At 41.1% G+C, this 27706-nt stretch overlaps 1 protein-coding gene across 2 annotated transcripts in view; it reads left to right on the top strand.

The window, feature by feature from the left end:
• Positions 1–18314, top strand: part of Fam114a2 (family with sequence similarity 114 member A2) — a 37869-nt gene extending 19555 nt beyond the window's left edge. For both annotated transcript variants that reach the window (XM_042692395.1, XM_042692396.1), the window contains exons 9-14: positions 3436–3515; positions 8232–8354; positions 9360–9499; positions 11328–11400; positions 15268–15321; positions 17726–18314. In XM_042692395.1, coding sequence (XP_042548329.1) covers positions 3436–3515; positions 8232–8354; positions 9360–9499; positions 11328–11400; positions 15268–15321; positions 17726–17860 — 605 coding nt within the window. In that variant the 3' untranslated portion in view covers positions 17861–18314. The remainder of the gene's footprint in view (positions 1–3435; positions 3516–8231; positions 8355–9359; positions 9500–11327; positions 11401–15267; positions 15322–17725) is intronic.
• Positions 18315–27706: the final 9392 nt, after the last annotated feature.

Here is a 27706-nt window from a genome sequence, read left to right as displayed (position 1 = left end):
GCCAAAGTGAAGCTGTGGTTCAAGTGGTAGAGCACTAGCCTTGAGCTAAAGAGCTGAAGGACAGTGCCCAGGCCCAGAGTTAAGGCCCCACGAACGGGGAAAAAAAAAATAGAAAAAAAGAAATAGATAGTTGCATTCTTTCTAACCAGGCCCCAGTTGACAGTTGTGTTATTTATAAACTTATTTGTATGTAGTGCAATTAACAGCATCTGTTCATGTTATCAGCATTGGGCTCTGTATAGGAATGGGAATCCTGATCTTAAAATACCATTCAGAGAACTCTGAGGGATTTTCTAAACAGTTGGATTTTTGTCTGTTTACCAGAAATGACTGAAAACAGACTCCTGTCTAACTCCCCTCCCACCCTGTGCCAGCCCTCTTTGGTGATATTTGTAGAGAATTCAGCAGTAATGTTGGCATTTAATGATATCTCAATGAAGTATGAAAAAAATAGAAAGTAGCTGAAGGCAGGTGTTGTGGTAATGTTGGCCATCTTTTCCCATCAGCATCCTTGGCCCTTGCCATCCGTTTGCCTAAGAATATGTCTGGCCATTTGGGGAGAGTCCCGCCTTCTTCCAAAGTCCCTCCAAAGCCCACACTTTGTTCTTTTATTTATTTATTTTGTTGTTGTTGTTCTTGGTGCCAGGACCACAGCTTGAACCCAGCTGATGTCTTACCACTCTGAACCAAGACTCCAGTCTGTCATTTTTCTTGATTAGTGGAGATAGATCTAACCAGATCTGCCTGGCTTTAAACGTCCATCATTCAGGTCTCAGCCTCCTGAGTAGCTGTAATTATAGCTGTGAGCTCCCAGCATCATCCTACATACTTTCAATGCAACTTCTCCTCACCTCTATGCCAGTCCCCAAACACAGAGCCTCAGGGAAGTACTCTACCACAGTTATACCCTCAGCCTAATACTGGGCCACACTTCTGCCCCATATACACTTAGTTCGGTGGAGAATACGTGAATACATGAATAATGATATTCCGCCATAATTTTTCTTTGTTTATGGTGGTACTGGGGTGTGAGCTCAGCTTACTCAAACTTGGTAGGCAGGCACTCTAGCACTGAGCCATGCCTTGGGCCCTGCTTTCCCCTAACTGTTTTCAGGGGAATCTGGCTTTCTGCCTGGATGCATGCCTGAACTACAATTGCCTGTTTCATTCTTCCTGTCATTGTTAGGATCATAGGCACTGTGTCCAGCTTCTCTGTTGAGATGGAATCTCCTAAAGTTTTCTGCCCAGGCTAGGTTGGAACTGAGATCCTCCTAATTTTGGCCTCTCACATTAGTGTAGGAAGATGAACACATACTACTATACCAAGCGATGGCTGAGAAGGGGATCTCACAAACTGTGCTGCCAAGGCTGACCTCACATTATAATCCTTCATTCTCAGCCTCCCAAATAGCTAGGATTACAGGCATGAGCCACACCATTGCCCAGCCTCCTTTTTGTTCACGACTATTACCAGAAAAATGTTTATTGACCACTCAGGCATAATACATTGTATATTTGAACATTTGTAAATTAAAAGTATATATTGAAGTATTATTTATATTCTAAGTATACACTAAATAATTTTTAGAATGGAATGAGATAAATATAAATGAAAAAAAGTTTTTTTTCCACATGTTATTGGGTTATTTTTGTCAATCCTTTGGTATATAGGTATCTCACTATGTTTCCAGATTAATTTCTTGCACCCAGTAGAATTTAGTTGGGAAAATGGAACGACTACCTAAAAGCCAGATTTTGAATGTTTTTTTTGCCAGTCATGGGGTCTGAACTCTGGGCCTGGGTACTGCCCCTCAGCTCTTCAGAGCCACAGCGCCACTTCCAGCTTTTCTGCTTTAGTGGTGCTGAGGAATCAAACCCAGGGCCTCATGCATGCAAGGCAAGCACTCTACCACTGAGCCACCTTCCCAGCTCAGTAGATTTTTTCATAGTAGGATTTAATTAAATATTGCTTAAGTGAGTTATATAGGTAAGGATTGTACTAATGAGATCACCTTCTTTACAATCCATCTTATACTTGAAATCACTAAATCATTTAAATTCTCTGTCTTAAATGCCAAGGGCTATGATACATTTCTCGCCCTCAGGATTTTTGGGGACAATGGCAGGTATAAATCAGTAATAATTTGCCCTTTGAAGCTACAGACTGGTGATTAAGAAATATATAGATTCTAAGGGTTAAAACCTTAGGCTGGTCTCACAAGGAGTGAATGGATAAGATTTAGGTGTGTAAAGAGAGAAGGAATGTTTCCTGACAGTTTGTTTGGCTGTCTTGATTATAGTTTACTCTTGACTTACCCATATGTTTGCCTGTTTCTCCAATGAGGTGTTCTATGTTCCCATCATCAGGATAATTTCAACATTTTCCTTAGCACCCTTCCAATGTTTAGGAATCCTTCCCCCCCCCCCCCCCCACTCCGATTTACACATCTCCATCTCTTACTTGGATCATGGATTATTGCCTCAGGTTCATTGCCTTTTTTGTTCCTAGATTAGTGCTGATTAGTTCTCTACTCAGCTACTAAAGTAACCTTCTATTGATTTAAATTTGATCTTATCTGTCTCTGTTTTAAAAAATCATTCAGTAGTTCCTCATCTCTTTGGTAGAAAGTTTAAAATCTTATTAAGGTATAAAGACCCAGTCTTAGCTGGATCCTACTTTGTTGCTTTTTTCCTTTGCTTACATTAAATTCTGTGATCATACTAAACTTCCTACCAGGCTTTCACCCCCTAATCTTGGCACTCATTTTCTCTGCCTGAAACTCTTCCCATTTTCTTGGCTACCCTTGAGTCTCCTGACTGTTTTACTGTACCAACTTGAATTCTGTTTTCTTTTTTTGTTTTTCTTTTTTCTGGTCCTGGGGCTTAACTCAGGGCTCGAGCTCTGTCCCTGAGCCTCTTTGTGCTGAAAGCTAGTGCTCTACGACTTGTGCCACAGTGCCACTTCTGGCTTTTTCTGTTTGTGTGGTACTGAGGAATGGAACCCAGGGCTTCATGCATGCTAGGCAAGCACTCTACTACTAAGCCATATTCCTAGCCTTGAATTCCATTTTCTTTATACAATATCTGCTTCATATCTCCATGCATTCTTCTGAAATGTGATGCAAAGAGCATTGAAAGTGGAGGGCTACCATTTTAACTCCTAATCTTTCCTAAGAGATCTTGAAGAAATCCTTGACCTCTTCCAGCCTTCCCTATCTTTATCATAATATGATAATGCCCACTTCTCTTATAAGCCCATTAAGAACATTCATTGACATACCATGCATGAAAAGATTCTGTAAGCACTCATATTCCATGCTCAGATAAATTGTTATGAATATTTCTGCTGCCTTCCTTCCTCTTCCTTCTTACCTTTCTTGTGATCCTCAGCAGTTTTTCTGGAATGTTTTTCATGTGAGACTTCGTTTTTTTCAGGGGATGAAGATTTTTCTGAAGAGATAACAGAGCTTCTTTCCCAGCTGCAAATCTCCTGCAAACCAGATAAACTTGCCAGGGTAAGTTATTACTTCTTGGTGATTTTAATTTGTTTATTTGTAACACTTTAGTGGATAAAAACTGAGATAGTGACCATTTACCATATGGAAGTAAGACCCTTGGGCAAAGCCTTGCTCTTCGTTAGTGACTTGTGAGTTGTGTGCATATCCAAGTCAGAGTGGGTAGGGAGGTTCTGTATCCAGAGTAATATTTAATACAGCATATATTTGGTTGCCTGCTCATGGCATACTGCTCACTGGGTCATGGGCTACTTTTTTCCTTTTATGCCTACCTTTCCCAGGCTCAAGAGACATTCTATAAGCCAGTAAGCAGCAGGCACACAATGCTTCCTGGACAGAGGGAGCTGATGGCCATGTAAGTCAGCTTGTCCTGTTTGCTCCTGTGTCTTAGGGTAAGGAATGTAACACTTGGTCTTTTATTGTTTTTTTTTGGGGGGGGGGAGGAGAGGGTCTGGTCGTGGGGCCTGTACTCTGGGCCTGGGCGCTGTCCCTCAGCTCTTCAGCTCAAGGCTAGCGCTCTACCACTTGAGCCACAGCGCCACTTCCGGCTTTTTTCTTTTTGTTTATGTGGTGCTGAGGAATCAAACCCAGGACCTCAGGCATGCAAGGCAAGCGCTCTACCACTGAGCCACCTTCCCAGCCCCATTGGTCTTTTATTCTTATCCCTTACATTCTCCACGAAACCTGCTCGGACCACTTCTCAGGAACTCATCTTCTGCAGTTCAAGTGTATCTCTTCACTATTCAATCTAGTATTGTTTAAAAATGGTCAACTTTAGAGAAAAGTCACAAAAGGAATATAAACAATATTTGTGTGCTTTTTATGCAAATTCACTATGTTTCATATTTTACTTTATTTGCCCAATCACTTGTGCTTGCATGTATGTTCTCTGTGGACACATATTTGAGATTAATTTGTATATATTGTAGTCCTCTATTCCTGCATATTTTAATCATGATCTCCTCAGCATATAAATGTCCCATTATTACGTAGCCACAGAATAGTTATCAGCTTCAGTACATTACTAACAATGCCATACTTTTGCTTAATCTTCTGTCCATTTTCCAGTTTTGCCAATTGGCTCATTTCCGTTCTTTCTACCAATTTTTTTCCTCCAGTACTAATACCAGTACATGATCATGAATTATATGTAGTTGTGTATACTAGGTCTCTTTTAGTCTGGAATAATTTTTCAGCTTTTCCTTATCTTTATAACATTAATATTTTTGAACAACACCAGCACCTCCTTCCCTTTAGTAGCTAGGATGACAGGTTTGAGTCACTGCCGCATGGCAAATGTAGAGTGCTTGAGAGTTAAATATGTCATCATTTATACAAAGCTCTTACAAAGTGTGAGGCTCAGTGTTGATGACCCCATAGAAACTAGCTTTGTATTCTAAATATACATGTAGATGTTCAGTAAGCAGACATGTCTCTTAACCCTTATTCTAGGTAATTTGCTAGGTGCTAGGGAAATAATGACAAGAAAGACATAGAAAAATCACAAGAATAAAAAAATCATGTTAATAAATATTTTTAATAGGTCAGAAATTGCCATGTGGTCAATAATTCCCCATGTGGTCCCATGTGGCAATTCTCGGAAGGCAGTTTTCAGATAGTTGAAGTTTTTGGCATTGAGATGGAGGATATAGCATGGGTAATCATCGGCCTGGTTGTCTGCATACTGCATGATGTAGGGAAAAGCACACTGGAACTTGTGTGTCTGGGAATGTGGCTGGTTCTCGCCCTGACGTACATGACCTTCAGCAAATCCCATTCTTTTTTCAGGCCTTGTGATTGTTCAGCTAGAAAAAAATATTAGTTTTTGGAATAACTAAGCCATAGTGTTTTTAATTCTTTTCCCAACCTCACCAGCAAGAAGTTCCAGGCTGAATCATAGTGGTGAATGGTAGTAATAATTTTGGAAAAAAATGATAAATTGTCCTGGGTTGGTTCAGTAGTTTATGATGACTTCTCTTACTGAATTATTTACAAAGGAAGTCACTTTGGATATGCACTATGCCTATTAAATATCTCCTTCAAGCATATTAAATTTATGGTATCAGTTTTCTTTTATGTGGCTTTCATGCGGGTTTTTTTTTCTTCCTTTTTCTTTTTTTTGGTCAGTTGTAGGCCTTGAAGTCAGGGCCTAGGCATTGTCCCTGAGCCTCTTTGTGTTCAAGGCTAGCAGTTTACCCCTTGATATCCATAATACCAATTCTGATTTTTGAGTGGTTTATTGGAAATAAGAGTCTCACGGGGACTTTTCTGTCCATGCTGGCTTTGAACTGCGATCCTTAGATCTCATCCTCTTCATTAGCTAGGATTACAGGTGTGAGCCACTGGCACTTGGCCTTTTCTTTTCTTTCTTCCTTTTTTTTTTTCAGTTGTGGGACTTGAACTCAGGGCCTGGGCGCTGTCCCTCAGCTCTTCAGCTCAAGGCGAGCACTCTACCACTTGAGCCACAGCTCCACTTCCGGTTTTCTGGTGGTTTATTGGAGATAAGAGTTTCACGGACTTTCCTGCCCGAGCTGGCTTTGAACCACAATCCTCAGATCTCAGCCTCCTGATAGCTAGGATTACAGGTGTGACCCACCAGCACCCACTTTCTTTTTTTAACCTCAGATAAATTAATCTTTAGTTTCTTTTCCACTCATATTATCTCAGAAGAAATTACAAAGGAATTCACATACTGTCTGGATTGTTAATCAGCTATTAGGAACCTTTCCAGCCTCCCTTGCTGTTTATTCTCTTCTGTGAAGCTTAACACTCTGACCTCATCTCCTGTTATGCTCTCCTTTTCTCATTGGCCATGTTTTGTTCCTCAAACTTATCAACTGATTTTCCTGTATGTACAGATACCTTTGCTTAATGCCCAGTTCCTTGTGATTCTTCTGAGTTCAGCTCAGATTTCACTTAGCAACACTTCTTGGCCACCTAACTTGACTAGCTTTCATGATCCTAATCCTACACTTTCTATACCCCATTTCATTTTCTTCATGGGTATTTTTGTATTTTTGCTTGCTTTTCTTATAAAAATTAAAATGTACAGGCCTCTAATTACTAAATTTGTAGTATCCAACTTAGTGTACACTATACATTTGAGACAAATGAATTATTAAATGCTTATATCTTTTCTTCTGGTCTTGTTAGATGCCTCAGGGTTTGCTCAACACACTTTGAATTTTCCTGCCTCACAGCCTGTATACAATTCATTCTGTTTGGTGTTTGGAACTGGGAGGTTCAGCTGTTTACTATTGAGTAATGGGAAGGTTTAGATAAGAGCCAGATTGCTTGTAAGGGTTTTCCTGAGGAATCTGAGGCTCTACTTCAGCTCATTTGTGTTTACTCTTTGTTGTTGTTTTTTTTTTTTTTGTTTGTTTTTTGGGTCCGGTCGTGGGGCCTGAACTCTGGGCCTGGGCACTGTCCCTCAGCTCTTCAGCTCAAGGCTAGCACTCTACCACTTGAGCCACAGCGCCACTTCCAGCTTTTTTCTTTTTGCTTATGTGGTGCTGAGGAATCAAACCCAGGGCCTCATGCATGCAAGGCAAGCACTCTACCATTGAGCCACCTTCCCAGCCCCTTGTGTTTACTCTTGGGTATAGTCCTACCCATGGTCTTGAAAGGTTCTAAAGCCTTACCTGTAATAAAACCTGTAATAAAGCCTGTTGGAATGACTTTCAAGATCTTCAGAAATGAAGTCTTCAGTGTCTCAAGGATTCCTGTTCCCTGGTTGCAGCTTTGCATGCATTCAAGTGCATGCCTTCATTTAATGGCAATAAGCATTTTATGAGAAACTAAGACTTTCTCACCTGTCAAAGACAGAAATTCAAGTCATGAGGAAAGAGAATTACTCAATAGCCAAGAAACTATCAGCTCAAGGGCTTTAGATAGAGCTCTAACTATCTATATCTCTTGGCTCTGCTTTACTTTGCATTGGTTTCACTGAGGGAAGAGGGCTTTCAAAACTTACCAGATGTTATGGGGGTCCATAGACCTGACTGGATTTTGCTTTCTATCCAGTAACCAATTACTGTGACAACAAGGGGATTAATGTTCTTCTTAGCTAAACCAGAATCATTTGTCATTGGCTGAAGGTTTAATTCAACCAATATCACATAAACAGAGAAGTATCAGAAAGCTTCTAGAAAGGAGATAAGAACATGGTCCTTAAAGCAGTGGGTATTCTCTACTCTGTGTCAGGCACTAGAAAAGCCAAATTAGACACTTTGTGGCTACCTATTAATATATAGGTTAGTTTGGAGAGTAACACATAGTTAATTTCAGTATATTCTGTTAAGTAATAAATTTAAGGGATTCACAGGAGTATGGAAGTTCAGGGAAGTGTTGTTGGAGTGCCTGGTCTCCTGGAGAATTATCCAGAAGAGACAGCACATGGGTGGATGACTGCAGTTCATTACTGGTAGACTATAAAGTAGAAGAAGGATGCCAGGCCACTGAGGCAGTGGTGAAGGGAAATGTCCTGGGGACTTGGGAGATCCCGTGAAGGAGCTTGATCTAGTTGATAAGAAAGTATCAATACTCAGCTCTGGGCTGATCACTCATAGCATTACGGCAGATGAAAATAAACTTAAAGTGAGCCAGCTTAGAAGCAGGGGAACTAGTCATGAAGTGGATATGAACTCAAGGGATGAACTTGAAGTATCAGAACTTACTTTGATGAATCTTTCAAAGTGTCCATCTTGCTTTGTTTAGGCCAGAAGTGCAACCTATGAATGGATCAAGAGATCCCTGGCCAAGCCAACAGCAGAGAAAGAGAAAGGAGAAATACAGTTGGAAACAGAAAATACTATTGAAATCAACAAAAATACAATAGAGGTAACTTTTAAGTTTGTGTTCTTCCCTCCTACTCCTTCTTCCCCTTCCCCCCTCCCCCTTTCCCTCCCCTCCTAAGATAGGTTTTAAAGTTAAGGACCCGGGATCCTTCAGGTTCATTGCAGTGTTATCCATAATTTCAACCTTTTTTTTGTTGTTGTTAGTTGTGGGGCTTGAACTCTGGGCCTGGACGCTGTCCCTACGCTCTTCAGCTCAAGGCGAGCGCTCTACCTCTTAAGCCATAGCACCACTTCTGGTTTTCTAGTGGTTTATTGGAGATCATAGTCTCAAGGATATTTCTGCCCGGGCTGGCTTTGAACCATGATCATCAGATCTCAGCCTCCTGAGTAGCTAAGATTATAGGCATGAGCCACTGGTGCCCAGCTTCATAATTTCAACCTTTTAATAAGCATTGTAGTTCTGGAGATAATGACCCGAGATGCAGCATTTTACGAGTAATAGAGGAGTGCATGTGTCATGAGGAAGGTTCCCAGAAACTGCTAACAAACACTGTGTGTGTGTCTGTCTGTGTCTGTGCACAAGTGTGCGTGTGTGTGTTCCAGGGGTTTGAATTCAGGGCCTGAATACTATCCTTGAGCTTCTTTTGCTAAGGTCTAGTGCTCTACTTCTTGAGCCACGGCTCCACTTTTGCCTTTTTGGTAGTTAATTGGAGATAAGTGTCTGGGGTTGGCTTTGAACCGAGCTCTTCAAATCTCCTGAGTTGCTAAGATTACAAACATGAGCCACTGACACCCAGCAACACTGTTTAAATCTTTTGGCCAAAACTTAGTCACATGATTATATCCAACTGTAGGGGGAGCCTCTTGTTTTTTTCAGTTATAGAAAAATTACATCGTTACTATAAAAGAGAGTGTTTATGGGGGACAACTATTAGTCTCTGCTACTTTCAAATGACTGAGAGAAGCCAGGTGGTTCATTTTTACTCAGGTTTTCAAAACATCACAAACAGAAACTAATGCTTTGTTATGCTTTTTTTCTCCCATCCAGGATATCCATGCATTTGCAATCCGTAGCCTAGCAGAGTTGACTGCCTGCTCCATAGAACTGTTCCACAAAACAGCAGCCTTGGTTCTGCATGGCCAGAAACAGGAAGTGACAGCCATTGCCAGGAGCCAGACTCTTTCCCAGTATGTAGAATGGCTATCTCTTTAAAGGGTGTCAGATGCTAAGTTTTCTTGGCTGGTTTCCAAAGGTTTTAGATATTTCTGTTTTAACAAAATGATACTATCGTCACATTATGTTCATGTACAGATTAAAGCTTTGTTCATTTGGGGTGACTTTTTTCTTTTTTTATTGAGCTATGGTAAGTCTGCGTTAAACCCATCCTTTTCATTAATGGCCTTATGCTCTAAAATCAGTTTCATCTCAGCCTCATAAGAATGGAAGTTGGTGTAAGTAAAAACAGAATAGTTCTAAGTACCTTAATTCTTAATAAGAGCTATTCATTACCGGGCACTTATTATATGCCAGGCACCATGCTAAGGGATTTAGGTGTATTATTCTCAATTTATACAACAACACAAAGAGTAAGTGATTAGTCCAGCATTTAGAAATGTAGATTGCTTTGTAATCTGCCCAGATGTCCAACCCAGGACTTTAGCACTGATTTAAGCCTTAATACCCATTTTTTTGACTGTGTTGCTGATTTTGAGCAAATCTTGTTTACAATGGAAGAATCTAAGTATTCCCAGGAAGAAAAACAAAAGGGCCCAGTAGTGTTTAAATAGACCTGAGGTGGTGTTGTTTCTTAGGATGGGAGAGGCTGCTGCTGTTCTCCAAACCTCCTCTTCAGCTGAGGCATCATCTCTGCTCTGGCAAATCCCACAGGGGTCCCAGTTTTGATGAACACCCTGGAGAGTGGGAGACACAACTCCAGAGCAACCTGTTGTAGGGAAAATTCCTGCCACTTAGAGTGCTTTGTCAGGCATGCTCCCTCCCTAACTGAATTCAACTGTCTACTCAAATGCTGAGTGCTCAGAGATCCTTCCTTCCGCCACTGTCTAAAAATAGCACCTCCCCATCTAGGATAACACTGGCTTGCAGGGAGTTGACCTGGAGAAATGGCAGTTCTGTAGTAAAACCCTACATAGTCTTCCTAGAGAGGAGACTAATAGCAAGGCTTCTATTTGATAACCAGTGGAAAGGCAGGGAGGGGATCTTGATGTAACAGAGTTACCAGGAAAAGTAGCATCCATACTTAGCACCACCAAGTGCTGGCTTCAACTGCCTAAACCCAAGATGGGGAATGGATAGCAAGAAACAGCATCACTTTGATTTGGATAAAGTGATTACAAAATTTTGCATAAACTTGGAGTCCCCTTGAGAGACAGTCATTCTGAACACACAGAGTCATGTTCCTCTTTGAACTACTGAAGGATTTAGATTCAGGATTCCTATTTCAACTATATTTCTAAACACGTACTTAAAAAGTCTTTTTTTTTTCTTTTTTTGCTGGCCATGGGGCTTGAACTTGGGGCCTAAGTGCCATCCCTGAGCTTTTTTGCTCAATGTTAGGGCTCTATCACTTTGAGCCACAGGGCAACTTCCAGTTTTCTGGTGGTTAATTGGAGATAAGAGTTTCACAGACTTCCCTGCCCAGGCTAGCTTTGAACTGTGGTCCTCAGATGTCAGCCTCTTGGGTAGGATTACAGATGTGAGCCACATGTATCCAGCTTTTTTTTGAAAGTGCATTTTAATTAATTCCTTTGATTTAACTTGAAGTGATAGTAATTTCTGATAAGGAACATATTTTTCTAAGGAGTAGACTTCCTCTTCCTGTGGCTTTGACTAATTAGATGAGTCTCCAAGTACAATAAATGGCTGAACTTAGGTGTTTTTATACCTTTAAAAGCTGCCTTCTTTCCCTGGACCCATTTCTTTATGTCAATTGTTTAAATATGGCTTATTTCAAAAAAGAAAGAAGAGATGAAATTTCCTTTCTTTCTTCTTCCTTAGGATGACAATTGTGTTGTGTAAAGAGCTGTCCTTTCTGTCTAAAGAGTTCACCACTTGCCTAACAACTGCTGGGGTAAGAATTCATGCTTCTTACAGGCTCCTATTTTGTTGTCTTGGATATATTTTATATATCATAGAATTATTCTGTTTGAAGTGTGGTTTTTGTGTCCTTACATAAATGTGCAGTCATTATAATCATATTTTAAAACATTTTTCATCTTTCTCCTAAAATCCTCATAATTACTTGTTTCCTTTAACAGTCCCTCAGTCCTAAGCAATATGCATTTATTTTCTTTCTCTATATTGGTTGTGGACATTTCTTATAAATGACATCATACACTTTGTAGTATTTATGTCAGGTTTCATTAACCTGTGCTTTTGAAGTTCATCTATGCTTTAGCACTTGTCAGTACTTTTTAGTACTGAATGTACTCTTAGGGATATACATCACATCATTTTTATTTATTTATTTTTTTTTTGGTATTGGGGCTTGAACTCTGGGCCTGGGCACTGTCCTGCAGCTCTTTAGCTCAAAGCAAGCACTCTTCCCACTTGAGCCACAGCAGGACCACTTCTGGTTTTCTGGTGGTTAATTGGAGTTAAGAGTCTCATGGGCTTTCCTGCCTGGGTTGGCTTTGAACCATGATCCTCAGATCTCAGCCTCCTGAGTAGCTAGAATTACAGGTATGAGCCACCAGCGCCTGGCATTATTTTATTCTTTAGTTGACAGATACTTGGGTCGTTTATCAGATGTATGATATGCATGTGTTTTTTCCATGGCTTCTTCTTTCACTTGTTTTTAAAAATTTTTTTAATTAAATTTAATTTTGTGTGTCTGTGCCAGTCCTAGTTCTTGAACTCAGGCCCTGGGCACTGTAGCTGAGCTTTTGCTCAAGGCTAGCACTCTGCCACTTGAGCCACAGCTCAACTTCTAGCTTTCTTGAAGAATTTTTATTGGACATAGAGTTTCACAGACTTTCCTGCTCAGGATGGTTTTGAACCATGATCCTCACTCAGATCTCAGCCTCCTGAGTACATAGGATTGCAGGCATTGGCCATTGGCACCCATATTCACTTCCTTGATAGTGTACTTTTCACAGAAATCTTGGTAAAATTCAGCTTGTTAGTATTCTGTCTTATCACTTGTGCTTTTGGTGTTGTATCCAAGAAAGCACTGCCTATTCCAAGGTCATGACGATTTACTTTTCTATTTCTTCTAAGAGTTTTTGTTTTAGTTCTGATGTCTGTGATTCATTTGGAGTGAATTTTTTTACGTGATATGAAGTGTAGGGTCTGACTATATTCTTGTGCATGTGAATATTCACAGTTCCAGCACCATTTGTAAAGACCATTTTCCCCCATTGGATTTTCTTGGCCCTTTGTCAGAAGTCTAGGAACCACAGATAACATAAGCTCCGCTTGATACTTTATTGATGTGTCTGTGAGTACCATGTTGTCTTAATTACTGTGGTTTTGCATCAAAAAATAATGAGCCTTCTAGCTATTTTATGTTTTGACCACTGGGGCCCCATATATGTCCACATAAGTTTTAGGATCAGCTTATATCTATATGTAACTGTGTTTACAATTCATTTTTGTTCTCTTTTTATGTACTCTTCAGTATGGAAGTATGAATGTTAGATTATTTTAGACTTTTGCCAGAAAACCACGCAGACATCCAGGTACAGGGAACATAGAAATGTTTATTGCCGGGAAAGGGGCCAGCAAGACCCCTTCTCACAAGGGAGCAGTGAGAAGAACATTGGCTATTGTCTGAGGTGACCTATATAACTTAGGAGGTCTAGGAGGGGCCAGAAGGGGCTAGGAGGCAGAGACCCTGGTGTGGACATGAGGGCCAGGGGCATCATGTCAGACTAGGATTTATGACTGATGGCCCAAATAGTAGATAAGGGGCTTTGCAGCTGCCCAGAGCTGAAGGTCACTCTAAGAGGCTCTTGTTGCCTTATATGGTGATAGCTGCCCCAGAGAAGTGCCATCCCAAAGTAAAGGGGGTTGGAGGCTGAATATTTACTGCCTTTACTAAATGGGCCTAGTGTTGCCTAGGAAGGGAGCATGCTAAGCTGTGGAGAGGGGAAGGAATGTACTAAGCTATGGGAAGGGAGCTTGAGCTCACTGGGCTAACATTAAACCTAAATAAAATAAAACCTCCAAAGTTTGACTCTAGCTTTTAAAGAGTAGCATCTTGCTGGGAGCTTATGTACACATTTATTTCTAGTTACTCAGGAGGCTGAGCTCTGAGGATCATGGTTTGATGCCATACTAGGCAGGAAAGTCTATGAAACTTAGCTCCAATAAGCTACCAAAAAAAAAAAAAAAAGCCAGAAGGGGAACTTTGGCTCAAATGGTAGAATACTAGCCTTGAGCAAAAGAAGCTCAGGGACAGCTCCCAGGATTGGAATATACACATACACAAAAAAGAGTAGCATCTCTATCAAACAGTGGTAACATTCATATTATATAGCTGCCACTCAGTGAGAGAGCTACAATTAAACCCAAATACAATTAAACCTAAAGGTTTTTTTGAATTGGGATTCTAAGTATTTTTTTATTGAAGGTTTTTGAGTTATGGAACATAACTTGAGAAATTGATAATCCTGAATTAAGATAAATCAAGAACATTTTAAAAAGAAAATAAAATTGTTAGTGTCATTATGGCAGAGAAGTTACTGTGGGGCCTTAAATTTATTTTAATTGTACCATAATTCATATTTTTAAAATTTGAATCTAGATTATTCTTATTAGGGATAATTCTGGGATATAGTTTCTCTTTTTCTCTTGGTGTTTTCTTTTAAAGAGCTTCTGGGTTTCCTGAAATTAATTTTATGAGGCCAAATCATAAGGATATGTGAAACCTGTGACTCAACTATGAAGTATATAATACATGTATTAAATGTGCACCGTTTATTTCCATGAAATGAGACTTTTCCATACATCCTGTCTTAAAACCTATTGATTTTTTTAGCACATGTTCTAGATCTTCATGTTTTTTAGGGTTTTTTCTTTGGCCAGTTTTGAGGCTTGAACTCAGGAACTGTCTCCAAGCTTCTTTTGCTCAAGGCTAGCACTCTACTACCTAAGCCACAGCACCACTTCTGGCTTTTTCTTTGTTTGGGGGTGGGGGGGTTTCTGGTCGTGGGGCCTGAATTCTGAGCCTGGGCGCTGTCCCTCAGCTCTTTAGCTCAAGGCTAGCGCTCTACCACTTGAGCCACAACACCACTTCCGGCTTTTTTCTTTTTGCCTATGTGGTGCTGAGGAATCGAACCCAGGGCCTCAGGCATGCAAGGCAAGCGCTCTACCACTGAGCCACCTTCCCAGCCCCTGGCCTTTTCTTTTTATGTGATACTAAGGACTTGAACTCAGGGCTTCGTGCATGCTAGGCAAGCACTCTACCACTAAGCCACATTCCCAGCCCTATCTCCATGTTTTGTTTTAAAGTTTGTGGTCAGATGTATCTTTCCCATCCTCTTTCCTAAAATGAAGACATTTCCTCCACTCTGTAAGGCAGTATATCGCCAATCTGAATAGCCCAGAAAGGAAATTAAGTGCTTTTTTTTTTTTTTTTTTTGCCGGTCATGGGGCCTGGACTCTGGGCCTGGGTGCTGTCCCTCAGCTCTTCAGCTCAAGGCTAGCGTTCTACCACTTAAACCATAGTGCCACTTCCAGCTTTTTCTGCTTATGTGGTGCTAAGGAATCGAACCCAGGGCTTCATGCATGCAAGGCAAGCACCTCTACCACTGAGTACCTTCCCAGCCCTGAATTCTTCAAATCACTTAAAATTTTACTTTGCAGCAGAGTTTTGTTCTTTCCAGTCTAGTTATTTTATGCTTATATTTATGTGTGTTATGTGTGTATGTGTCAAAATGTTTTTTTAACAGAGAGATGTAGAGCTGCTGATGTAAAACTGTCTCCTTTATTCTAGGTTAAAGAAAAGGCGGATGTCCTTAATCCATTAATCACTGCAGTATTTCTGGAGGTTAGTAGTAGGTTTTTTGTTTTTTTGTTTTTAAGTTTTTAACTCAAAAGGCACTGTGTATTAAGTCTTTAATTTCTGGTTCCTTAAAATCCAGATAGGCAGTTTTTAACCTTATTTTTGCAGATATTACCAAAGTGGTGTTTATTTGCTAAGTATCCCTGCCCATTAAGTATAGAGAATAAGGTAGAAGCTCTGGCACAAAGTAGAATGCAGGAAGCAGTAGGCTATCATTGCTTAGTCCCTTCCCCTTGACAACTTAAGGGATAATTCTAGGTTAACACATTCTGGAGACCAACCTGTTAGTGAAATGTTGATAATTACAAACAGGCAAGCACTACTTCCTAAAGGACTACAGTTTGTCTGAGAGCAAAACATTTTATCATTTCCTTGCCCCCAAAGAAAAATACCCTTTGTGTTTACATAGTCCTCATCTGTCTGTTAGATTTCAGGTATGGATAGTTTGTCTGAAAAGAAGGAGGGCGTGGGTCCCAGGCTGACGCCTGTAATCCTAGCCACTCAGGAGGCTGAGATCTGAGGGTCAAGGTGCAAAGCCAGCTCAGGCGGAAAGTCCATGACATGCTTATCTCCAGTTAACTCCCAGAAAACCAGAAGTGGTGCTGTGGCTCAAGTGGTAGAGCGCATGTGTTGAGCTGAAGAGCTCAGGGATAGCACCCAGGCTCAGAGTTCAAGCCCCATAACCAACAAAGAAAAAAGGAGGGGTACAAAGAACCCATAATTTCATTGTTTCCCCTCTATGATGGTTTTTGGATTGTATGTGTTAAGAATTCTATCTTCAAATGCCTGAAAACCTAGCTACTTGGGATGTAGAGCCTAGAGGATCATGGTTTGAGGCCAAGTTGGTAATAAGATCCTTTCTCAAAAACAAGCTGAGTTTAGTGGTTTTTACCTGTAATCCCAGCTGTTCACGGGGTTGAGAATAGGAGGATTGTGATCTGAAGCAAAGTTATCATGAGATCCTCTCAGAAAAATTAAAATGCAAAAGGGCTATTAGTGTGGTTCAAGTGGTAAAGCTCTTGGTAGGGGCTCTCTCTAGTCTGGCAAAATATCCAGAAAAAAAAACTCTGCCTTATAAATTAATTGTGCAGACAATTTAGGCTTTTGATGATTTGTTTTGGACATACTTAGTCTAGAAGAAAGATGTTGATAATGGGCTAAATGTTCAATACAGGATGTTAACGTTAGTTTTCAATTATTTAAAAATTATTTAGACATTAGTATTAAAAAGATGCTCTTAATTCTTTAAGTACACACAGTTTTCTTTGAATAGTTGAGGGGCACTCTTAGGAGTTTGTGATGCAGGAACTGGCAGAGTGGCAGAGTTGAAAGAACTTTTTAAACCTGGAGGCCCATCCTGTCCTGGAATGTACAGTCTTGGACAATCTCATTATTTTAAGTTTTCTTTTTTCTTTTTGGCTAGAAAATGTGTAATGAAATGTTGCACTGAAGTTGGGGTAGGAGTTCTAGTCAGTGATAAAGGCAGCAGTGGTCATCTCACTTGGCATGGGCTTCCTGTTGCTGTTTTGATTGTTTCAAGAATGACTTGAAATTGAAATTGTACATTTTATCATTGTGTAATGAACAATTCTTTTGTCAGATATAGATGAACTCTGGCAAACTGAGCATAGTGATTCCATGACACTGCTTGTTAGTATGTTGTACAGATAGGAAAGGGTCTACACTGTTCCATCTTTGAAAGTAGCGTTCCTTCTTCATGATTGCCAGCCGCTATCTTGTGCTCACTGTTTGCGCTTAGTCCTGGGAAGAAAAGCTGTCTGTCATACAAGGCTGGAATTCCTATTGGTACAGAATTCACAACTGTGAATTCTGTGAGTTCAACAATGAACTCAAGTGTTAGGACAGAATCTGTTTACTCAATCAAAGAACAAATTGTGAATGTCCAGTGAGAGCAGGATGCCAAAGAACAGCAACTATTTCCGATGGACAATCTTAAAAAACACTTCTTTTCTTGATGCTCTCTCTAGCTTAAATTAGGTCTTTGTCTCCCTTATAAAGAAGTTAGCAATCTAGTCTCAAGTATCTGTTCTTAATTTGGTAAGCTACAAATGCAGTTGGATTGCACATATTAGCTGGGTGCTGGTGGGCCACACTTGTAATCTTACATACTCAGGAAACTTGAGGTCTGAGAATCACAGTTTGAAACCAGATTGGGCAGAAAAGTCTGTTAGGACACTTATCTCACCAATTAAATGCCAAATGTGTAGCTGTGGAGCAATATCAATAGCCTTAAGCAAAAAAACTCAAGGACAGCACCCAGGACAGTCCCAGGACAGATGCACACACACAAAAAAGATTGCACTGTTCTTTTATGTATTCTGTTTTCTCTTTTATGTGACTGGATACTTTGTTTTTTCAATCCTGCCAGGCATCAAACAGTGCCTCCTACATCCAAGATGCCTTTCAACTGCTCTTACCTGTGCTGCAGATCTCTCTCATTGAGAAGAAGATCAACTCACTTGGGTGTGAGTCACCAGTTCAGAGGCCTTTGTCAGAACGTTGAAGAACAGAGCATATCTGAACTGGGATATTTGATGGCCAAGAAGTACCACTGTCTCTAAGGGCCTCTGGTAGCCATGACTGAGAATGGTTATTTTAGTATGTAAAAATTCAGCGTGCAGGTTTAAAGAGGAAGTTTGTTTCTTAATTTGGCTAAAGTAGTCAGGTTCTGACATTACTCCCATTTATTTTAATGAATAATCTATTTGAAACGAGATGATGTAGCAATTTGAAGGATAATGGCCCTAGTAAACATTTAGTAGGGCACTCAGACAAAAGATATTGGTCTGCGATCGGTTGCAAAGCATTGATAATTTTGTCTCGTAACCTATGGATAAAATTGTTGTTAAGCAGGAAAAAAAACTTTATTTTGCATTCTAGAATTTATGAGATGCTTGGTTTATTAGTGCCATGGATGACTTCTTTATAGAATAAAATCAGTGATTTTAAGAAAACTGGACCTATGTAAACTCTTTTGTCATGGAGTTCTTGGCTAGGAAATGTCATGAGCTTTTTAATTCTCAGCAAATATTTGGCATCAAGGAAAAACTGGCTGCAAATGATTTCCCCAGCCCAGAATGACAAGTTTCAAGTAAGTAGTATCTGACCTCAACTAATGGATTTCCAGACAAATGTAGTTTAGAGAAACAGTTTTCGGTTTCTTCAGGTGGTGTTTTCCTGCATACCTTACATGTAGGACAGGTAGGGTTTTGTTGTTTGAGTATTATTAAAGACAACCATAGACTCTCAGAAATTACATTATTATTATAACATGAAATATAGGTAGATTTTAACATGACATAATCTCTAAGAATTTTTTTTGACATGGACAGAAGCAGGCTTATAGGTTGCAGTAGTACAATGAATGGAAGAAACACATCAGCTTTCACAGGGCAGCACCTGCAGACCAAGTCTCCCTTCCAAAGCTCCAGTTGGTTTTAATGTGAAAAATCGATACCAAAGTTGCTTTTAGCATTAAAAAAAAACCCACTAAAAGCAACTTTGGTATCTTTTTTTTTACAGTCTCCAATTTTGTGGTTTTAAATGTTTAGATAACATTTAAAGAGGGGAGCTATGCCCCCTCTTCTAAAACCTAAAATATAAGTATGTCCATTCATAAGTAGAATATTTCACAAATATCAAAGATTAAAGTCTTTTATTATGTTTTAACATGTCAGTTTTCATAAAAGGCTTAAAAATAAGGCATTGGAAGCTTTTTGGTCAGCGAGTCATCAAGATCTTGGTGAATACCGAGGGGGAATGTTTTAATACTGTTTTCATTATCTTTAGGTGCATACCTGTCAGTTTATATGTACAGCATGTATAAATGGTCACCCTTCCCTGGCTCCTCCCATCAACACCTTCAAGTTTTCCATTTTATTTTCATATGTGTACATTGAGTATTATGACTGTATTTGTCCACTATTTTTCTCTCATTTGTCTGCTCCCCACCCTGTAAGGGGTGTTTTGAAAATATGCTCGTTTTCCAACTGTGTCCAGATGTTCCTTAAGCACTCATCTGATCATTTTTCCCTGCTGTATTTGAGGCCCAATTCTGGATTCTATATCTGGCAAAATCTGTCATCTTACCTCTTTGTCTGTCACTCCTCTGATCAACTCATTGGAAAAAAGAATCCACATACTGTTTTGGACTCACATTTCTTCTTTTGAGCTAAAGGAGACACAGAAGGATCTGTGAGCATTTGGCCCTCACGGAGTCATGGTGAACTTTGCAGGTATGTAAGGTCCTCACAGCCTCAGAGACTGCAGGCTGAATGAAACCATCACTGTGTTTGTCAGCCCCTTTGTCTTTTCTGTACGCACTGGCCAAATACTCTTTAACCAGTTCTGAAGTGGAAGTCGTTTTCCTAATATTTTTTGCCAATCCTGGGGCTTGAACTCAGGGCCTGGACACTGGCCCTGAGCTGCTTTTGCTCAAGGCAAGCACTCTACCATTTGAGCCTCAAGCGCCGCTTCCAGCTTTTACTGTTAATGTGGTACTGAGGAATCAAACCCAGGGCTTCATGCATGCTAGGCAAGCACTCTACCACTGAGCCACATTCGCAGCCCCTGTTTAAAGTTTTTTAAACCACAGTTGTAAGTTGAAGTGAAGGTTGTTTGTCACAGTTTCTCCTAGCCAGTCTTACCTCAGTTCCTGTTGTAGGGACCTGGGCAACTTGAGCCGGTTTAAACACTGTTTAAACCTGAATTATCTCCATCATCATTGGAGTTGTTCATGTCAGGATGGACAGGCCCTTAGGGGTTAGGTACAGAAGATCTTCCTTTACCACAATGTGGAAATGAACTGTATATGTGGGTGGGGATGGGAAGGAACAGCTGGGAGAGAGCAAAGGAAGGGGTGATATTGTCCAAAAAGAAAGGTACTCATGGGGCTGGGAAGGTGGCTCAGTGGTAGAGTGCTTGCCTTGCATGCCTGAGGCCCTCGGTTCAATTCCTCAGCACCACATAAGCAAAAAGAAAAAAGCTGGAAGTGGCGCTGTGGCTCAAGTGGTAGAGCACTAGCCTTGAGCTTAAGAGCTGAGGGACAGTGCCCAGGCCCAGAGTTCAGGCCCCACAACTGGACCCCCCCCCAAAAAATAAATAAAGGTACTCATTACCTACTTATGAAACATTAACCTCTCTGTACATCATCTCTGTAATAAATCAATAAAAAAAATCTCTTAAATCCCACATGTAATGAATAATTGTTGAGCTGCAGAATTTTGTTTGTACATTGAGGCTGAAGTTTCAAAAGTACCTGAACATCTTTATGTATTCAATAAATCAAATGCATCTGTATTTATCTTGCACTGTTGAGTTTCTAGTTCACCATCTGAGTTCCAGCATAGGGTTCTGAAGCAGGGTAGGAAATAACTTTTGGGCTAGCTAATAGAACAAGAATGAATAAAAGAGGGATGTAGAGAAAAGGGAAGGGATAAGAAGTGAAGAGAAAGACCAGCCTAGATTTGTTATCAGCAGAGAATAATACAGAGGTGGAAGAGACTCCAGAGTTGCTTGGCATCACATAGCTGATAAGAGCGTGGACTGGGGCTAGTCTGATCCTCTGTCTGGAGGCCCAAATCCTCTGTTAGGCCCAAATCACACCAAGTTCTGTATTGTTACAGAGGCTACTGGTCCCCAGACCCTGACTAAGTGCAGAGGAAGCAAGGCAGGAGTGGCTCCCATCCTGGGACGTTCACTGTGGTACCTCTGGGCCAGCTGTGGCTCCACGTTGCTACTGCAGTACCTTCTGAGGAAGGAGGAGGTTAGCTGTTCCTGTAATGGGTTGTGGCTGCATTGAATGCTTGTCCTGTCAGGTCAGCACTACAAATGATTGCAGATGCTTATCAGTACCTGGACATTGCCACCCAGAATGCTTTAGGGCCAGGTTATGCTATCTATGGAACTTCATCAACTGCTAATAGCTAAAAAGGAAACTAGCTTAGGGAATGGTTTGAATATTGAGTGCCATGGGGTGTATATGTGTATAATATATATATAATGCATATATTAATGCATTATATATATAATGCATGCATATTAAATTTTATAATTTAGTACATAATAAATACATTGTAATATATAAAATCTATGGAAATAATTATATAAAGCATGCACTTAATATAAATATATTAAATGTATATTTGTATAATACACATTACATATTTTTGGTAATTCTCATAGTTGCTGGTGGGCAGGGCAGTGGCATCCCCAGTTTATGGGCTTCAGAGTGGCATAGAGTCAAATTCATAAATCTGTGCTCCTTCATATTCTAGCCCTATGACCATGAGTGAGTGAGTAACTCAACTTCAGTTTTATTATCTATAAAATCAGTCTCCTAAGAACACTCACTATTACAGGCATTGATAGGTTAAACAATCTGTGAAGTGCCTAGGAGAGTGCCTGCCACAGTACGAGCTAATGCTCCATGAGTGCTGTGTGCTAGACACTGTTGTAGACATGCACTAATTATTAATCCTCATACCCATCCTATTGTTAGCGTGCCCATTTACACATGGCATAGAGAAGTAAAGGAACTTACCTGTAGCCAGAGAGCCATAGATGATAAGGCCAGGATTCAAACTCAGACAGCTTGGTACTTGCGTTCCTCCTTTATCTATTCTATTTTGATTATGAACCAGATTTAGATTGTTGTAATTTTCTTTTCAGACTTCACAGCTCTACATAGCAGGGTCTCTGCAGGATGAGTCTTGGTTGTATAGTTAATAGACCTGTTTGACCTTTTTTATTTCTTTTCTGAGACAGCCTCAAAGGTGCCTATTTAGTGATGGTGTCTGTACAGTAGCAACTACTCAGGTTTATCCAGAGGCACTAGGATTTGGAATAGGAAGGACAGCATGGTGACAAATCATGCTCACCACAGAAAGACACCTTAGGAGCATCCGTGTCATTTACTGATGAGAAAGGAGAGAGGAGAGCATGAAGGTGCATAGCAGTTGTGTGTAATAGCTTGAACTGAAAATGCTACTGGCATGGTGCCCTCAATGGGTCAGCCACAAAGTGCTCTTGGCAGTTAGCACCCCATGATTAACACATGCACAGATTTGGACAAGTTGCGAGAAGAGACCAATCCCACAAATATTGGTTCTGTGCTGTGGAATTCTTAGATGGTGGTAACAAATTTATATAAATGAAGAACAGAATAACAGTTGCCAGAGATTCAGGGATGGAGGTGGGGAGGTTGCTGTAGTTTTCAAAGGGCCACAGGAGGGATTCTTAGGGTGGGTATCTTGTCCAATGGTCACATGATCTGCATGTGAATAAACAGCTCATGTGTACAGCTCTAAAACACATAAACACCCTATGAATGAATACTCATAAATGGAAGAATCTCAGTATCACCAGTGTTTTGTGTCAATATAAACTTTGTACTTCAGTTTTGCAAGTTGCTATTGGGAGAAATTACAGGAGAACTCTTTTTTTATTTATTTTATTTTTGCCAGTCCTGGGGCTTGAACTTGAGCCTTGGCGCTGACTCTGAGGTTGTTTTTGTTTTTGTTTTGTTTTTTGCTCAAGGCTAGCTCTCTTGAGCCACAGTACCACATTTGGCTTTTTCTGAGTAGTTTACTGGAGGTAAGTCTCACGGACTTTCTTGCCCACACTGGTTTCGAACCTCGATCCTTAGATCTCAGCTTCCTGAGTAGCATGAGCCATTGGGATTTAACTGGGCGTACTCTGAGTCTGTTAATCACAATAATTGGTAATATTAACTAAGCAGTGACTGTGTACCACTGCTAAATAGACTATCCATTTATTGTTACATTGTCCTGTAAAGCCAAGACTATTTCCGCTTCGATATACAGAGAAGGACACCCGTGATCTTCTGCAGTGGTTAAGACATGAACCTAGCTAAGTACCTATGGTTCACACCCGTAATCCTAGCTGATACTCAGGAAGAGGCTGACATCTGAGGATCTCTGTTCGAAGCTAGCCTGGGTAGGAAAGTTTGTGAGACTCTTATCTCCAATTAACCACCAAAAAGTGGAGCTGTGGCTCAAATGATAATAGTGCCAGCCTTGAGAGAAAAAGCTAAGGAATAGTACTTAGACCCTGAGCTGTAGCCCTAGAACCAACACACCCATGCACATGTGCATATGCACATGCACACACAAACACACACACACACACATCCCACAATATGAGGGTGGTGGAATGAAATAAACCACTCCCATGTCTGTTTTGTTCATAACCACCATGCTAACTGCTTTGTGGTTCTTGGCCATAGCAAGGAAATTAGGTCAGACAGGTTGGATTCTTCACAGCTCAAAGGGATCGAAGCTAATTAGCTAATTCTGGCTTGATGTAACAAGGGACAGTGGAAAAATAACTTTAAGAACTGCCCATTTGGCCCTACTGGGAAGAGGCTGAACCCTGACAGGTTGAGGGAGAAAAATAGCCAGCATAGAGAGGGTAAAATAATGATTTGTTGTCCTTTGGAGAGACAGAATTTACGCAGGACTTCCTGATAAATCCTGCCCACACCTTTCCTTCCCGAATGTGTATTACAGCCCACCTTTTGCTTGAAACCCAAATGGTGGTAAGAGGAAACATCTGTGTGTTGATTAATGCAACTTCACCTAGAGAAAAAAAGCAAAAAACAGTAGTGGGCTGGGACTGTGACTCAGTGGTAGAGTGCTTGCCTAGCATGAACAAAACCCTGGGTTTGATTCCTTAGTACCACATAAACAGAAAAAGTGGGAAGTGGCGCTCTGGCTCAAGTGGTAGAGCGCTAGCCTTGAGCAAAAGAGCTTCAGGGGCAGTGCCGAGGCCCTTGTGTTCCAGTCCTAGGACAGGCAAAAAAAAAAAAAAGGAAAAGAAAAAAAAGAGATAAAAGATGCTAAGAGCCAAAATAAGGGAAAAAAGGACCAGCTCGTACAAACAAAAACAAATGTTGAGGATTTTTTGTTTGTTTTTTCCAGTTCATACTTTTCTGAGTTCACGGAGAAGATTTTTTGGGTAGTTCTTGATCTTTTATACCTTCAGGGTTGGCCACTAGGATGGGGGCTGGGGTGAGGGGCCGTTGCCCAGCTACCGCGGGCAAACCTATCAGCTGTCAGGGGCTGCTTAAAACCAATGGCTTGGGCTGGGAATGTGTTTTAGTGGCAGAGTGCCTGCCTAGCATGCATGAAGCCCTGGGTTTGATTCCTCAGTAAACAGAAAAGGCCAGAAGTGGCTCTGTGGCTCAAGTGGTAGAGCACTACCCTTGAGCAAAAGAAGCTCAGGCACAGTGCCCAGACACTGAGTTCAAGCCCCAGGACTGCCTAAATAAATAAATAAATAAAACCAATGGCTTCTAAGCTTTTCCATACTTGTTCATTTCTCCTTAGAAGAGAGAACAGCAAAATTAAAACAATCAAATTAAAAAAAAAAAAAAGCAACAATGAACTGGGCACCACTGGCTCACACTTGTAATCCTAGCTACTCAGGAGACTTAATTCTGAGGATTGCAGCTGAGGCAGAAATGTCTATGAGACTCTTTCTTTCCAGTGAACCACCAAAAAGCCAGATGTGGAGCTGTCATAGTGATGCTAGCCTTGAGTTAAAAAAAAAAAAAGCTCAGAGACAGTGCTGGGGGCCTTAGGTTCAAGCCCTGGGACTGGCACAGGAAAAAAAAAAAAAAAAAAGACCAAGTCTGGAGTCACAAAACCTCAGTTTAAGTCTTGGTTCCACCATTTCCTGGTTGTATGAACCTGAGTATCCAACCTTCCTGCACCTCAGTTTTATTATTTATAAAATGGGATAGTGCCTGCTTCACTGATTGGTGATGTGCTTGGCATAGTACCTGCCCACAGTGATGCCATGCAGATTACTTATGATTCGGACTACAAAATAACAGGGTGTATTTGGAAGCTTAAAGGCCTTCTGCTATTCTACCAGCCAGCTGTGCTTCTGCCTTTATTAGCCCTTCACAAGAGCCAGGCACCATAAACCTACTTGGTGCTCTAGCATGTACCAGGAAGACACTTATCTACTCATAACTCTTCTTTTTTGTTCTCAAATGGGTATGCACTAAGTTTGAAAAAAAAAAAGCTAAGTTGAGATGAATTGTTCTGAAATGTGATTTCCTGAGTTACTATTTATGTGCAATTTTTTTAAAGTTTCTGCATGCTGGACATGTCCCTCAGACCCCATGGAAGAAGTTCAACTCAGTAACAAACTCCCCATTCAGCTGCCAGTCATGAGGACTTGGATTTACAGAAAAAATAGTGTCAGACGAACATTACTGGGGTCAGAGGTTGTGCCAGGAATAACAGAAGGGGGTCTTCCTGGGAGCTTACATTTGGGAGCTATTGGCATTTGGATAGACCAGCAGAGGCATGTACATTGTATGGAGACACTACTTTGTCATGACATACATCCGTGGATCTGTATTCGTGCAACCATCATGTATTCTATAGCAGTACTTAACATACTTCCAGGTCTTTTCTGAGGGTATTTTTAACTCTAGAGCCAGTAGTTCTAGTTAATAGGAGGTCTGGGTTGCCTCCTTCATCAGCAAGCATGCCCTCTTTGGGTTGGGGAAACACCTTGGACTGAGAAGATGGCAGTGTAGTGTGTGTGGGGGTAGGGAGCATGGGGGAGACCCCTGGGGTCTCTTGGGTCAAGATAGCCAGGAAGTGAGGCTCGCTGATGCCATGGCCTCCCGGAGCTGTGGAAACACTCTCTGGAGTGATGGCCTTGACCATGGGGCCTTGTTTCCAACCCTGCCAAGGAACAGGCAGGAGATGGGAGAGCCTGGTGGCTCTTAACTATATTCGTGGCTTTGTTTCTGCTACCTGTTAAATCCTGGAAAGAAAAATACTCTAGAAAATTAAAAACTGTTCATTCCAGGGCATGTGGCTCCATCTTCTGGTTAGTTTGGTTCACTGCATCTAGGGAATTTGGAGGCTTGTAGAAAAACTCCTGTTTGGTGGGAGGGAGGGAGGAGGGGAGGGAAGGGAAGGGGTGTATGCACAGGCTGGAGGAGCTTCAGTATTGACCTGAGGAGAATCCAGGCATTGCTATGGTCTCAGGATCACATTAGTAATTAGGATTTTATCGTCTGCTGCTAGTAGCTGGGCAGAGACTCAGGGAAGCGGCTTGTGATAACACACACACACACACACACACACACACACACACAAAATAGAGTTCATGGAATCTAACTTCCCTGAGGGGGGGAGGCTGAGGCCTGTGGAAAAGCAGGGTCATACCAGATTATACACTTGCTTCTGGTTTCCTGACACCCAGATTTATACTGTTTCCTCATTCCCTTTGCTGCTCCCTCTTTTCTCAAAAGATTTCTCTCCTAGTTGATCACCTGTCTCTTCTTTCTGAGACAGCACCATGTGATAGCCCACTGCATTGTCCACTTGTTACCATGACAACCCATCTCCTGATCCTAGCTCCAGTCCTGACTTGGAGTACATCCTCCATCTCTTCAGCCCAGAGGGGACGTGGACACAAGGGGGCGGCAAAGACCTGCGTTCTTCTGATCTGTGTCTTTCTCAGCTCAGCTTCTTTAAACCTTTGTGTCCATATCTGATAAACAGCCAATCAGCAATATGACCTTTCTAAAGAAGGTTAAATACATGGCTGGTATAAAGGTGTTCTGTACAGCTTTCTTGGGAATTATACGTTGGAGATGGAGAAGGATTGTGGTTTCAGGCCAGTTGGGCAAAAAGTTAGTGAAGAGTAGCCAGGTGCTGAGCTCACATCTGTAATTCTAGCTACTCAGGAGGCTGAGATCTGAGGATCATGGTTTGAAGCCAAGGCATGGTTTGAAGCCAGGGAAGGAAAGTCCATGAGACTCTTATCTCCAGTGAACCACCAGAAAATCAGAAGTGAAGCTGTGGCTGAAAGTAAGTCTTGAACACAAAAGCTAGTCTTGAACACAAAAGCTTAGGGACAGTGCCCAGACCCTGAATTCAAGTCCCACCACTGACAAAAGAAAAAAAAGTTACTGAGAAGTTGGTAAGACCCCCAATGTCAATCAACAAGCCTAATGTAGTGGCATGTGCCTGCGATCCCAGCTACGTGGGAGGTTATAGTATAGAGACTGTGGTCTAAACGGCTCTAGACAAAAATGAGAGACATAGGTGAGAGATTCTGAGTTCAAATTCTTGTACCCCTCCCCCCCGTTTTGTTGTTTATGTATTCATTTATAGTGAATTGTTAAGCCTACTATTAAAGTATTAAGTTGCTAGACATGTCCAGGTTCTTCCCTAGAATCTCTGGGACTAATTGATGCCCAAATAATACACATGCTATGGAACTTCAGTGGAGGGAGATTCATGGAGGCCTCTATTTGAAAGGATTCAATGTAGAGCTAGGTAGCACTTTATCTGTC

The sequence above is a fragment of the Dipodomys spectabilis genome, unplaced genomic scaffold (assembly GCF_019054845.1).
Source record: "Dipodomys spectabilis isolate Male_0828 unplaced genomic scaffold, ASM1905484v1 ptg000155l, whole genome shotgun sequence".
Classification (NCBI taxonomy): Eukaryota; Metazoa; Chordata; class Mammalia; order Rodentia; family Heteromyidae; genus Dipodomys; species Dipodomys spectabilis.
This window is presented reverse-complemented; position numbering and strand designations above follow the sequence as displayed.